The sequence below is a fragment of the Penicillium hordei genome, assembly GCF_028827395.1.
Source record: "Penicillium hordei strain IBT 12815 chromosome Unknown utg000002l_segment0_segment0, whole genome shotgun sequence".
Taxonomy (NCBI): domain Eukaryota; kingdom Fungi; phylum Ascomycota; class Eurotiomycetes; order Eurotiales; family Aspergillaceae; genus Penicillium; species Penicillium hordei.
Genome location: NW_026623143.1, coordinates 1471404 through 1484855, shown reverse-complemented (window position 1 = coordinate 1484855; position 13452 = coordinate 1471404). Strand labels below are relative to the sequence as shown.

Sequence of the window (13452 nt, the reverse complement as noted above, 5' to 3'; positions counted from 1 at the left end):
TCATAAATCTCAAGGTCGAAGTCAGGATCCGTTGGCTGTATGCAACAAGATCAACCCATAAACCGAACGCCGTCGCTAAAAGAACAAAAAAGGAGAAAAAAAAGCAAAGCTGACTGAGTGGACATGTAGTTCAACACATCCGTGGCGTCGCTCCCGGTCTTGGACAAGGGAGATGGCCTATTGGCGTTCAGGTTCTTCACCAGCGGGCTGACTCTGGGGTGCGTCGGTGGTGAGCGCATCCGAACTGAAGAACCCGGAGTCGGGAATGACAACATCATTGAAGTTGAAAGGGAGGAGGTCCGGGTTGTAGTTGACTTTCTCATTGGGGTTGTCCGAGAAAAGAGAGTTGAGCAGCTCGTTGGCAGGAGTTTCGCAAGATCCAGCAGGGGAGACATAGTCCGCTGGAAGCCATTCGGCCCAGTTTTCACCGGTGAACTTGCTATTCTCCATTTCGAAGAAGGAATCGGCCTTGTCAGCGTCATCGAAAATGTCAAGCATCATGCCATCAAGGGACCCGAAGGATTCCGGAAGACCGTCGTTGGCAGGCTGTGGTGCCAAAGACTGTTGCTTAGCTGGGGACTTCTGCTGCCGTGGCGATGACTGAGGACTTCCGTGAATTGATTGGATACGCTGCAGGCGCTCTGCGGACAGTCGAGCTGGAGACATAACCGAACCTAGATCCTTGCGTTTGGTGAGGCTTGGGGATTTTGCAGGGAAAGAGAGACGCTTGTCAATCGCATTGATACGCGGGTTTCGCCGACGAGGAGTAGGGCTTGCTGAGTCAAATCCAATTGAGGGACTTTCGAATAGATCATCAAGGTCATCACGCAGAGTGGGTACAAGGTTCTCCTTCTGCTGGCCCGACTTGTCATCCTTTGTGGAGGCAATGCGAGGGCTGCGACGTGGGGAGCAGTTGTTCACCATAGAAGAATCAAGCTCCTTTAGAGGCCCGTCATTCTGGGAATTCTGGAAAAGCGACCTTCTCAAAGGCCTGGGGGTGAGACTATTGACATCTGTCATTTGAGCAGAGCGGGCGTGCATACGGCTCACTGGGCTAGACTTAGTAGCGCGCGCCAATACCTCTCTGGCATCCTCCTTGGACCAACGGCGTCCTGGGGTGTCAAATGTCCCCTCCAACTCGGCACTAGTGGCTCGAGGAGACTCGTTGGGAGAATAATCCACTTCGCCGTCGTGATCATCGTCGTCGTCGTTGTCCATTTGGGGAGTTTCCCCATCTGGATGGACAGAAGACGCTTCAGTGGGTGCTGGAGATGAAGCCGAAGGTTTCTTTGGTGCGGCCTTGCTCCGAGTTCTGGCAGCAGGGCAGGACTTGGCCTGACCCTCTCGGCTCCTCGAAGGACGCTTTTTGTTGTTTTTCTTGTTAGCCGGCTTCGCTGCTCCTGGCTTGGTCCATTTGTCTTCTGGGCGCATTTGTTTAAATTTGTGGAGCCACAGACCACATGGATTGCAGAAGGTCATCTGATCCCAATCATTATCGTCCTGCTCGAGAGCCTTTTTGTAGATCTTGAAGCATTCCACTTCACCCTTATCGTTTCGGTCCACGGCCTCCCAATAGAGCATGGGGGAAGACTTCATCATCTCTTCTGCAAGGCTCTCGCCACCCTTCACTGTTTTCACCCACGCTCGCCGCCAGCTGGCGGTTTCGATGGAGCCGCAATTCTCACAATACGGCGGAATTAACCCGTTGAGAATAGCATTGTCCAAGCGTGCCTTTATGTTCTTCGGCACCGGCTTGGACCCTTGCTTTGTCGATGACTTTGACTTCGAAGATTGCTTCGACTGCTTGGAATTGGAACTAGCTGTCTCACACGGCATGAAAGTGACATCCACAGGCGCAGCAGACCGAGGAATAATGGGATCACTAGCGGGGATTGCGCGGAACATTTGGGGAACTTCATTATGGTAGATATGTGGCGCCGGTGCGAGGGGTTTGGGGGCCAAGCGTTGTGTGCCAGAGCTCGACGAAGGTCTCGATGTGGTAGCTGTGGGCGGACGGGATGTGGGACGGGATGTGGGACGGGATTGAGCAGGGTGAGAAGGGGGAGCATGAGACATCGGACGCGGCGGCTGTTTTGAAACCTGCTCCGTTGGATTATCATCAACGGGGAGAGGATCATTGTTAGTTCCCTGTGCAGCACTGACAATGCTGGCTGGAGAGTTTGCCTGCACGGTAGTGCGGACAGAGCACTTGTCTCGGGTTATTCCACGAGACACTGCCATTCTGGGGTCATCAAAGGGGATAACGGTTTCATCATCCATGAGTTCATCCGGTCCAGCACTCATGAAGCCGGAGTCATTGTCCAGAGACATGGTAGGCAAGACGGGGCTTGATCTATTTGGTAACCGGCTATCGAAAACTGGGGGTGATGATGGCATGTTGAAAGATGGCTCGAAGAGACCTTGGTAGCGAGTATCCTCAGGAGATGGACCGGCGGCGTCAGTAGTAGGGACGTCATCGCTCATACAGTATGGAGAATTGTACGAAGCAGGACACGAGGCAATGCTCATGCTCGACGACTCCCGCAACAAGCTACCCGTGGGTCGGCTCCGACGGGTGAAATCGGATGGTCGAGATATGGGGGTAGGTGGACGGACGGGCTCTTCATGGGAATGCTCAACCGCGAGAGCAGGGTTCACGGGGGTTGGGCGGTGGATTCGTACAGAGGCCGCCGTACTGGCTGCAACTCGAAGCGAACTTGGTTGTCTTTCGATGTTCATACCTGACTTTCCGGGCCAGTTTGCTTGATACACCTTGGCTCTCTTCCGGGCTGGGGCCTCCGTTGATTCTTCATCGCCACTGCCGTATCCTGACTGAATGGACCCTCTTCGAAGGTTGTTCTGTGAGATGTGTGAAAGTTGGGTCTGGTTGTCACAGTCCCGCATAGAGGCACTTGAGGATGGGCGAATCATATCACTATGGGGAATGCTCTGCTTGGTGTAGGATTGATGATGAGCTGGTGTTCGACATCCACCAGGTGTTGACACTCGACTACCAGCGTATGAGTGTGAAGGTGATACCGAGCGGACCGATCCATTGTTGTGGAATGTAGGGAACTCTCGTGGCGTTGAGCCTTCGCTCAAGAGCTGGTGGAATCTCTCAATACCAGATTGATGTATCGGAGATCCAACATTGTCGTTGTGGCTTTGGCTTCTCGAAGCTTCAAGGAGGGCGGGGCTTTGGCGAACAAAGTTTGTCCATGACTGGGTGTCAAAGTCACCTGAATTGTCATTGGTTAACTTCTGATGTTGCTGTATGCTAGTGAAGTACTCACTCTGAGTGACCGTCGGGACAGGCACCAGCCGTAGTTTGACCTCCAACGTCTCTTGGGCACCTTTGGAGAAAAGACCACTTAGAGGGCTCTTGCAAACACGCCCAGTAATCATGGTCTTCGACGGGTTGTTGGGTGTCTCGGGTGTCGATGAGAAGGTGGCCAGCACCCCAGAAAGCATGCCTTGTCCGACAAGAGGGGTTTCGAATTCGGAATAGTCATAGGCATAGACGGTATAATCCTTCCCTAATTGACCGACAAGCTCCGGGCTGAACAAGGGACTGCGTAAGTATGCGATTTTGGTCATCCGAGGGCAAGGAAGTCAAACCTAGCAGAGACAATTGCTTGGATGCATGTTTTCAACTCGATCACTCCAACGGGAGTGTTCTCGTCTAGAAAGGCCGTTTGGATGTCAAGCACGTGTGGCCATCGAGCAAGGCAATTGGTCTTATTTTCGTTGTCAAATGTGTAAAGAACTTTCACTGTAGGATAACCATGTTTAGTTGCCACTCAATTAACCTCATTAGAACGGTAGTGGAAAACATACGCCTCATAGGGCGGACATCGATACCGTCCTGAGATTCCATCTCATCGGACTTTGTTGCCCACCATGCAAGACGGTAGATCAAATTCTGGGGTTGAAATGAAGGATAGCGGGCGAAGGGTATTCAAGTATGGGAAAAGGTATGAGATTCGAGGACCGAAAAATGTTGGTAAGTGGAAAGAGGGGGGAGAGAGCGGAGCGAAATTGTCGATTAAAGAAAGCCCTTTCACTCGGGACCGGGAATGCACCAGAAGGTATTAGCGAGCCAGCCGATCAGCAGTGCATTATCTGGGATCTCGTCGACCGGGGGAATAGACAGATTATGCAGGAGTAGGTAGTGGAGGGGTCTTTTTTTCTGCAGGCCTGGAATATTAGCAATTGATTTGCATGTCCTCGCAGAGGGAAACCATAGGCACTAGAAAAGGGAAAAAAAAAGAAAACCAATTCTTACCAATTAAACAGAAAAGGGCAGCAATAGTCTCTCCACTAGCTCTGCATGAGCAGACAGAAGTGGAAGAGAGAAGAAGTGAGGAAGGGATGAGGTTAAGAAGCCTTGCATGCGCGGGTCAAAGCTATATCGAAAGATCTCCAAACAAGCGTGACGCGACGTGACGGCGACCAATCGCGACCTCGGGAAATGGCTGGGAGTTGATGCCTGAACTTTAAGGTGTTATTATTTTCCTCAGGTGCTAGGAAGACTTTTCACGTGACCTGCGCTCTCCGCCAACTTCAACTGTCACACTGCTTCATCAACGGCATCTCTTGACCTCAACGACCTTTTTATGCCCACCATGTCGACCGCTCCCGAACCCCAGATTCAGTATGTTACTCTATAAATGACTCATAGCTCTGTCAATGACCAATCAGCTAACGATCCGAACAGAGACCTTCTCAACAAGCCGAAGAGCGAGCTCACGTATGTACACCCGTTACATTGGATTTGCCCCTCTCCCTTCCCATGCGATCTTCCTCATTCTGAATAATCGACTGTCCCTTGACCTTGGGAGTTTCTGCCTGATTCCCGGGCTCGCGGGGCTTGCGTACCACGCCTGGATCTCGGAAACTTTGCGACCGACATCGTCACATTCTTATGCAAGCTGCGCAAAGCACATATAGCAGGAAAAAAAAACTAATCTTGCATCTTGCGTCTTGCGTCTCAACAGTGAATATGAGGTCGCTCTCGTCGAGGAGCACGAGCTCACCGCCGGTCCCCTGTCTCTTCTTCAGACCGCCACCCGCACACACACCCAGGTCCTGATTAATTGCCGAAACAACCGCAAGCTGTTGGCCCGTGTCAAGGCTTTTGACCGACACTGTAACATGGTTCTCGAGAATGTTAAGGAGATGTGGACCGAGAAGCCCAAGGGTGCCAAGGGCAAGGGCGTGAACAAGGACCGCTTCATCAGCAAGATGTACGTGCAAACCGTGGGCGGATATTCGTCCCTATTCCATATCTTTGAAACAGTCATTAACTTTACTGTCTTATCTTTAGGTTCCTTCGCGGCGACTCGGTCATCCTCGTCCTGCTCAGCTGAGCAATTCATCACACTTTCCTCTCGCACACTTCGATTCCCACGTTGACATGATCTTGATATCTTCGATTTATGGGATGATCGATATCCAGCTATTTGCACAGCCTCTCGAACCCATAAACATTTTCCGTGGGCGAGTTATCATGTAATCGATCTCGATACCCTTTTTTCTTTCCTTTTCCCCTCACATCCCGCTTTTCCTCCCTTGCTTCTGGTCCCCGCCAGAACACTGTTGACGGATCCAACCACTGTCTTGATTGGTATGGTCACTTGTCCCAAAGTAACCATTGCATGAATAAGACTGTTCTGGTTGATCTTGTCTTGTTTTTTGATCTTCCAAGGGGACGGACTAAAAAAACCTGTTGGCGTTCAGATCTTTGCGCGGGCTGCTAGACCCGTTGTTTTTTTGTAGAGGGAATCCTCGGGCGGCGTCAACCTGGGCAGAGCTGGTTAGCAATGAATGTTATAGAAAGATTCCATCCGACATCAGTAGGTGTTCGTAAGCTAGCAAGTTACCATAGGTCTTGTGATCCATACTCCCCCTGCAAGCTCGTCACTCGGGAATGTCTCCTGAAAGTTAGGGTTCATCCATCCCAGCCCCAGCCCCAGCCTCAAAGATGTAGATTGTCGTAGCTTATTCCGCCATACTAGGCACTGCATACGCACAAGTTAGGGTTCGTCTACCAGGCTCAAGCCCAAAGGTAGATATTATAGCTTATTCTTCGCCATCTAATATCAACCAAGCAAGAATATCATTATCATCAGATGGCCATATCAAGCTATATCAAGACACAACCATGAACAACAAAAGAGAAAAGGAAGGGCTAGGTATGTCGCTATGTATACAATCACCCTCCAAACCCCGCAACCCGCAACCCAAACACATAACCCTAAACACCCTCCGCAAGCCCCGTCAAAAACTCCGACAACCCAAAAGCCCCCGGATCAGGAATCTTGCCAATCCACTCATCTTCCCCACCAACATAAACACTCCGCCCAAGACTCGCCTTCATAGCCTTCGTAGACTCAGTCCCCTGCTGCGCCGCCGCTGCAGCAACCCTAACATCCCCTGTCTCAAGCAAAGTATCGACAAAGGGCGCAAGCGCATCAATAAGCGTGCGGTCACCAGGTTTAGCAGGCGTGTATTTCCCCAAAGCCGCGAGCGAAGACTTCAACGCCTTCGCCCACGTCTCTGTCGTGATTGTCGAAGGCGAAGGTGTGTTCTGAGCTAGTAGACCGTGCGCTAGGGCGTTTAGGAAGATCGCGTAGATCGCGCCGGATGTCCCGTCCATTACGTTCTCGACGACTGTCACGATTCGCGCGACAGTGCTGACCACGTCGTTTGTTAGGGGTGGGGTGGCGTTGGTCAGGAGGGATTGGATTGCTTCGGCGCCGCGCTTTAGGCCGACGCCGCAGTCGCCATCGCCGACGATTGTGTCGTAGCGGGTTACTTCGGCTTCGGCTTTGATTACGCGCTGGAGGCCGGCGCTTAGGGCTTTTTGGAGGAGGGCTGGGTCGACTAGGGTTGGGTTAGTTCCGTTATTGGAGAAGAGAAGGTGGGATGGGAAGGAAACTTACGCTGTAGGTTGCTGTGGATGTCTTCGGCCAGATTAGATGTCTTCAGGTCGACGGCGTCCGCATTACGGTTGTTTTCCCAGGTAGCTGTATTGACCGGGGCAGACCATCCAACCGCCTCAGCGGGCGCATCGAGAAGCTCAAGCATAGTGGTTTTCACGCCCAGACCTGGGTCAACCAGCTTCATCAGCGAGATACTGAATCCGAGGCCGTTCAGACTGGTAAGGAAAGTTCCCTGAATCACGCGGACCATGTTGACCTGGTAATCACGCTGGAGCTGGCGGTAGACTTCGTCCGTGATACCGGCGAGCTCGAGCGGGCTGACGCCGCCGAGATTGTTAATCAGTAGCACGAACTGATCCTCCGGCTTACGGGTGACGAAGCAGCGGTCTGGGTCGTTGTGGTCGAGGAGCTGTAGCAACATACCCTCGACCAGCTCGACGAGGTCGAATTTCACACGGTGCGAGCCTGGCTCGTTGTGGATTCCCATGCCGACTTCGACCTCTCCGTGCGGGATCGTGTCTTCGGGTACACCGCGGCCTGGCACGTGAACGTGTTCCAGTGATGATCCTAGCGAGACTAGGTTTGCGTTTGCTAGCTGGGCTAGAGCGTAGACATCGTCCAGGGAGCCGCTGTGGGAGGGATGTTAGTATTGAGTCGATTGCGATAAAGAGGTATAGCATGGAAACATGCGATATGTAATGCGATATCAACTCACCCAGCTTCAGCCAAAGCACCAACCATCTTCAATATCAATACACCACCACCAATACCACGACGACCGACCTTCCCACCCTTCTCACGACCAACACCGACATCATCATTAATAGCAAAGAATTCCGTCTTGATACCAGCAACACGGGACTTCTCCGTAGCCATACCGAAATTCAGCACATCACCGGTATAGTTCATAGGAAGGATCAGCACGCCGTTCTCGGTGGGGACACGATCGATCACCGCTCTGCGGATCTGCTCGGCAGACGGCGAGGCAAATATTGTACCGGCGACCGAGGCATCGCAGAGTCCGTGGCCGACGAAGCCTGCAAATGCGGGTTCGTGGCCGGAGCCGCCGCCGGTCACGATGGAGACTTTGTTTGCTCTGCGGGGCGCATCTGGGCGGCGGAAAATGATCTTATTCTGTCGGTCCAGGGCCAGAGATGGGTTTGTGAGCGTAAGCGAGTTAAGCGCTGTGAGGACCAGGTGGTTTGGGTCGGTGAAGAAATGTTTGGCTGGGAAATGGTCAGATTTGTGGGGAAGATCTGGGGTGATCAGAGGTGGAGCGTACTCTGCATTGTTGATCAAAAGTGGACAGCTGGGACTAGTGGATATATTCGACTTTGGATTCAAAAAAAATGAGGAAGAGATCACTGGTTTTTGATCTGATTTTTGGGGAGGTTTTAAATGTTTTTCCCAAGTACTCCAAGTAAAGGGGACTGTTCGCTTTCGCCAATGAGGATATAGAGGCTCCCGAGATTCCAAGATTTTCGAATCGAATTGACGCCAGCGAGAAGCTCTCGGATTGGATTTGAGGGTGTTTGAAGGCGGGGAAAAAGTGGGTTTCTCTGGGGATATGATGTTAGTGTATTTGTATATAGCCTGGGCAAGTATATTGTTGGGACTCACGTATGGATAGTCGAGAGGTGTGCGAGTACAAGGTACGTGGTTAAACACTAGAGGCAACCCTCTCCCTCTTTAAGGAACCTGAGTAAGTACATCGTGTACATCGTGTAATGGAGTACGTACTGTTCTTCTTTTCTTTTTCCTTTTTTTTCTGCTCACATGAACATCCAAGGCCTGGATCTGCGGTTCGGCTTACCCTCTAGGGATATCCCGCCAGGCACCACATTCCAGAAAGGCGTCTTTGTATCGTCCGAATGGACGTTTTCACCGCCAGAGAACATTCCTGGAACGTAAGATTCGATGCATCCAGAGCTTTACAAGGTACTCTGGTCCACTCTCGCCCGAGTGGACTTTTGTTCGAACCTCAACTGGGTAGGTATGCCGGCATTCCTGGTGCACCTACCACCTCTTACTTGCTACATACCCACGGACGTTCTATAGATTGATGTATTCCAGGGATAGCTATCCCATATTATAGGCTTGATCTCAGGTTCTATTGAGATACTCTCGCCATAATACCTACAATATGGTATCTCAATGCGAACGCCAATTGCCAGAGCAAATACTGGGATACCGCAAGTCTCAAGTGGAGACGTCATGAGACCTTGAAAAAAAAAAAGGATCTACAAAAATACGAAAGGAGCATCCAGCCTCGGATCTGCTGTCAGATCCAGGGGTGTTGTGGGGTTAATATATGTCTAGTTCGAGGTCATGGGGTCCTTTGAATATCGTTGATCTCATAGGGTTATGCCTCCCCAATCGGGTTCGGATGGGTGATAACTGTGGGTATCAGGTGCATTCGGCTGTTATTCCGTACTTTATAACATTCATGATTCACAAATATTATCCTATTGCCAAGTATTCCATTATATCCAATATCATCATTATCATCATTATCATCATTATCCTAACGGGCCTCGGTATGTACAATGGTGGCACGGATTCCCTTTTTGGTCTACCCCTCTACCTGGTCTCTCGTATTTTAGTGGCTTTGACTTTGGTTTAATTAACCATCGGCGCTGGCCGAGGTCAAGTACTTTAAATGGCTTGGTGGGACCGGAGCTACTCCGTTATTTCTCCAGGTATAATCAATTGCCGACAAGCCAAATAGTTCACACACTCAAAGAATCAAACATAAAACCAAATAATCTGTGCATTTAGTGAAACAAAGTACCTACTTGCAACTCTCAACATGTAAAGATTATGCCTCATGACACGTAGTTGTATTGATTAGTTCCTTCTTTGCGCTCAATGTATTCCTTCTCAATCAACCTAGAGGGGGAAACGACGTTAGACACGGTAACCGGATACGACGGGTAGTAGTGAGGACACATACTTCTCAATCTCTCCCTTAATCTCCGCAGGCTGAAGAACACCCCGGTTCTTAGTAGCATTGATAACCTCTGCAATCAGCTCGGCATGACTGAGTGATTTGCGACTCTTCATAATGCGCACGATAGCAGCTTGCGTCTCGAAATGACGGTCGGCCGCAACTCGCTCGTGCGTCGTCTTGGTCTCCTCTTTGGTCTCCTTCAACTGGATCTGGTTGATCTTGATGCGCATTTGCTTGTCACTGAAACTCGCGTTGTACGAGAATTTGTCGCTAGAGTTCACATCCTTACCCTTGGGGGTCTTGGATAAGACTCGGTACTTGGCGCATGCGAGAGACTGGAGTGTTCGCTTCAATTCCGGGTCCGCTGTGTGTTATATTAGGGATTGTTCGACTCTTTGGGGTGTGGCAGTGATGGTTCACTTACACAATCCGGTCGCTTCTTGGATCTGGGGGTACTGCATGCTCTCGCCATCGGGGATATCGTTAAATAGCAGCAATACGATCGCCTGGAAGGAGCTGACTACCAGGTTCTTCTTGCCAAGGGGGAAGTTTGCTGTCAGCTGACAATGCGCGAGTTGATGTTTCCAGGTTAGCTTGCGGCCTGTATGTTTGTTGTGGTAGAATGTCTCGAATTTGTTGATCGAGCGTGCAATCTTGGCAGGAATCCGTACGGGGACATCGGGATATGTTGGCCAGGAGGCGGCAGAGAGGACGTTGACTTCGAATTCGAACCGGCCCTTTCGCTCCTCCTGTTGCGACCGTTTGAAGGCCGTCATTTCATCGTTAGCAATGTCCATGTCGTTGAACATGGACTCGAGGTTATGGGTGAAATTTGACCCGCATTCTGACCAAAATATTAGTCAAAGCGCACAAGTGTAGGATCTTCAATGCGACAAACCGTTCTTCAAACGAGTTAACATGCTCTTTTCCGCATCGTTGCTCGCGCTTCGTTTCATTAAGAGACGCCGGGCAAGGTCGTTCTTGTAAAAGGCTTCAAAGACGGCCTTTCCATGTACGAACCGGAAGAGGTCGAGAACTTGATCAAGCTGTCGGTCAAGCTCTGCATCGTCGGACATCAGACTTATTTCCTCGGGATTACGGCCCGGTGGGAGCTTGTAGCCACCCTTAAGCAGTCTATCCACATATTTGGCGATCATTTCACCCGATTTGGGGTTGTCGGTGCCACCAGTAGAGTCCATCTTCTTCCCATGGTTCATAAAGACACCAAAGGCTTCGCGGACCGTGTGACCCAATTCCTCGTTCGACTCGAAGGCATTGGCGCAAATATCATCAACCTTTTGCTTAAATTGGAGCAGGTGAATGACCATGTCAGCCTCTCTTTCTTGATCAAACACGATGCTCTCACCCTCCTCGATGATGTACTTCCTAAATGCAGGCTTCAATTCGAGACTAAGATCTCGCCGGTCAAGCAACCCGTACAGTTGTTTCAAGGCGGTCTTATTGCCGGCTCGCATCAAACCAAGCACTTCACTTTCGCTGGTCAATACGTCCGTTTGTTGTGTAACTAGAGTCTCATCCAGGAGCTCCGACAGTTTGAGCTTCGTGCTTCGATTGAAAAAGAACAGCCCGCACCGTTCTACTTCACGTTCGATCAACCGGTGAGCATTCTCGACGTATGCGGCCAGGGTTCCTGCTGCTTGTTGCTGAGACCACTCTTTCACAAACTCCTCGGACTTGGCCATGAATAAAGGCTCAAAGTCACTCCCATAAACATCGAGGCTGTGGAAAAGCTCTATGGCCTCTCTTAGCAGAGATGCATCAGCTAATGCCTTTGTAAATCCGCCTCGATCCGCCTCGATCAAATCATATGCTCCTTTCAAAATCTTTGGCCTCAAACTGGCGTCGGAGAAGATGTATGACCGGAATTGAATCAATCCCATTTCACGGATCACTGGTTGTTCTTTGGAATGCAAGAGGAATGACTGGTCGAGATAATAGAAGATCCAGCGAACAGTAACCTGGGGGAGCGGAAAAGTCAGCTGTGAACCTTCATTCGAGATATTTCCTTGCCACATACCAGCCTCGAGTGCCAGGTCGACCATGCTTCAATCACTGTCCGTAATGTAGCAACATCAGTGCTACCTCCAGCTCTCGTAACAAGATTCGTGCGCATTTTCCCACTGACAAACTCTCTGCATCGATCCTGAAGTTTCTTAGCCAACAAGGCCGCCCGCTCCTGGCGGCACACGTTCTCCCCGCCTTTGTATAGCTCTTCCAGCGAGTTCTCGGGTTTCCTGCCATCAAAAATAGCGGTTAAAGCCGCATCCAACTGCGACCACACCTTATCGAAATATGATTCCTGGTTCAACCGCGGTCCGGTACGGAGATTCTTGACGACGAGCTTTTTCGCGCCGGTGTGAGGAGAAAAGTTATTTTGGCGGGTATTAGCGTTCAAGCCTTGGGGTCTGATGGGACCATTTGGCCCAGACAGTCCCCGACCAGGCGCGCCATTCTTAGGCGGGGAGCCGGAAATCGGATACATCTTATGTGGGACCGTTTGTGTTGAGGAGGGGCGTGATGGAGATAGCGACAGGCGAGAACGCTTATTTTTTTGCGAATCGAAACCCCGGTCGGGTGAATATCGTTGGGAGAGGAGCTCGGAGATGGTCTGTTGTGCCGGCTGCGACGGCTCTCCTTGATCAGAAAGCTTCCTCTTGCCGATCGATTGGCGCTTACCGCTCTGCTCGGTGTCGCCTCTCGAGTTCTGCGGCATCTACCCGGTTCAGCCCGACTGGGATTTTGGGTCACTCTCAATATGTTGGAGATGATGGAGGAAAGTGGATTCGAGAGACGAGGGGAATTAACGTTGCGCTTGGGTTTGGCTCCGCACGGCGATAAGATACGGAGCTACCAGCCCTGATGACTGGAGATGAACTGGGCTTTTATGAGGGTTTTGATAAATAGATGACTTCCACTTGTTTTTATTCACAAGTCTTGACTACTTATGTCTTATTAGATATGTACAATGTATCAACTTGCACATTTACCTCCCAACAACATCCATAACCTTACAAACAATACATTGATTGCAGTCTAATATATACCGGCGTGGACACCCTATCTGATATATAAGAGGAATTCAATCTCTGTGATGAATCCTTGATTCTAGGTATTTACAGCTTACATGTATAGTGTAATCCGTGTATCTTTCCACGTACCCCTGCCATATCTTACCCTCACACCGACTTTCGACCCATTGTGAAGGGACAGAGCGGCCAAAGGTCAAATGCCGCCTGATTTTGCAGGGTTGATAGCCATTCGTTGGTTCCTAGGGGCTTAGGAGCCTTCAGGAGATCCAGATAACTAACTAGTAATGTAGCACGTGTTGATACCTAGTTACATACCTAGGCCTTAGGTTATATGACCTACAAGCATCCATATTGTTTGTAGGCTGCTTCCTTAGAGCATCAGCTATTGATCTATTATACTACCCTAGTATACATTATCCTCTATTTCCCCATTCTACGTTAATTCCAAGTATTCCGCTTAGGTTGTATATGGGGGTCTCACATATAAATACATTATCTCAACCAGGGG

The 13452-nt window shown here is 50.4% G+C and overlaps 4 protein-coding genes across 4 annotated transcripts; 1 reads left to right on the top strand and 3 right to left on the bottom strand.

The window, feature by feature from the left end:
- Positions 1-177: 177 nt before the first annotated feature.
- Positions 178-3877, bottom strand: N7537_003842 (putative GATA transcription factor (Ams2); the record flags this gene model as incomplete). The annotated part of the gene is made up of 3 exons (XM_056894900.1): positions 178-3571; positions 3619-3772; positions 3838-3877. 3 exons carry the CDS (start codon positions 3875-3877, stop codon positions 178-180), a joined length of 3588 nt encoding a protein of 1195 aa, XP_056754648.1.
- A 748-nt stretch (positions 3878-4625) lies between these two features.
- Positions 4626-5369, top strand: N7537_003841 (mRNA splicing protein SMD2; the record flags this gene model as incomplete). The annotated part of the gene is made up of 4 exons (XM_056894899.1): positions 4626-4654; positions 4718-4750; positions 4998-5246; positions 5327-5369. 4 exons carry the CDS (start codon positions 4626-4628, stop codon positions 5367-5369), a joined length of 354 nt encoding a protein of 117 aa, XP_056754647.1.
- Positions 5370-6256: 887 nt separating this feature from the next.
- N7537_003840 (uncharacterized protein) lies at positions 6257-8233 on the bottom strand (the record flags this gene model as incomplete). Its single annotated transcript, XM_056894898.1, has 4 exons — positions 6257-6885; positions 6945-7573; positions 7660-8170; positions 8227-8233. 4 exons carry the CDS (start codon positions 8231-8233, stop codon positions 6257-6259), a joined length of 1776 nt encoding a protein of 591 aa, XP_056754646.1.
- Positions 8234-9769: 1536 nt separating this feature from the next.
- Positions 9770-12628, bottom strand: N7537_003839 (cullin family protein; the record flags this gene model as incomplete). The annotated part of the gene is made up of 5 exons (XM_056894897.1): positions 9770-9833; positions 9898-10258; positions 10319-10738; positions 10793-11873; positions 11933-12628. The coding sequence occupies 5 exons, from the start codon at positions 12626-12628 to the stop codon at positions 9770-9772; spliced, it is 2622 nt and encodes an 873-aa protein (XP_056754645.1).
- Between the last annotated feature and the right edge of the window lie 824 nt (positions 12629-13452).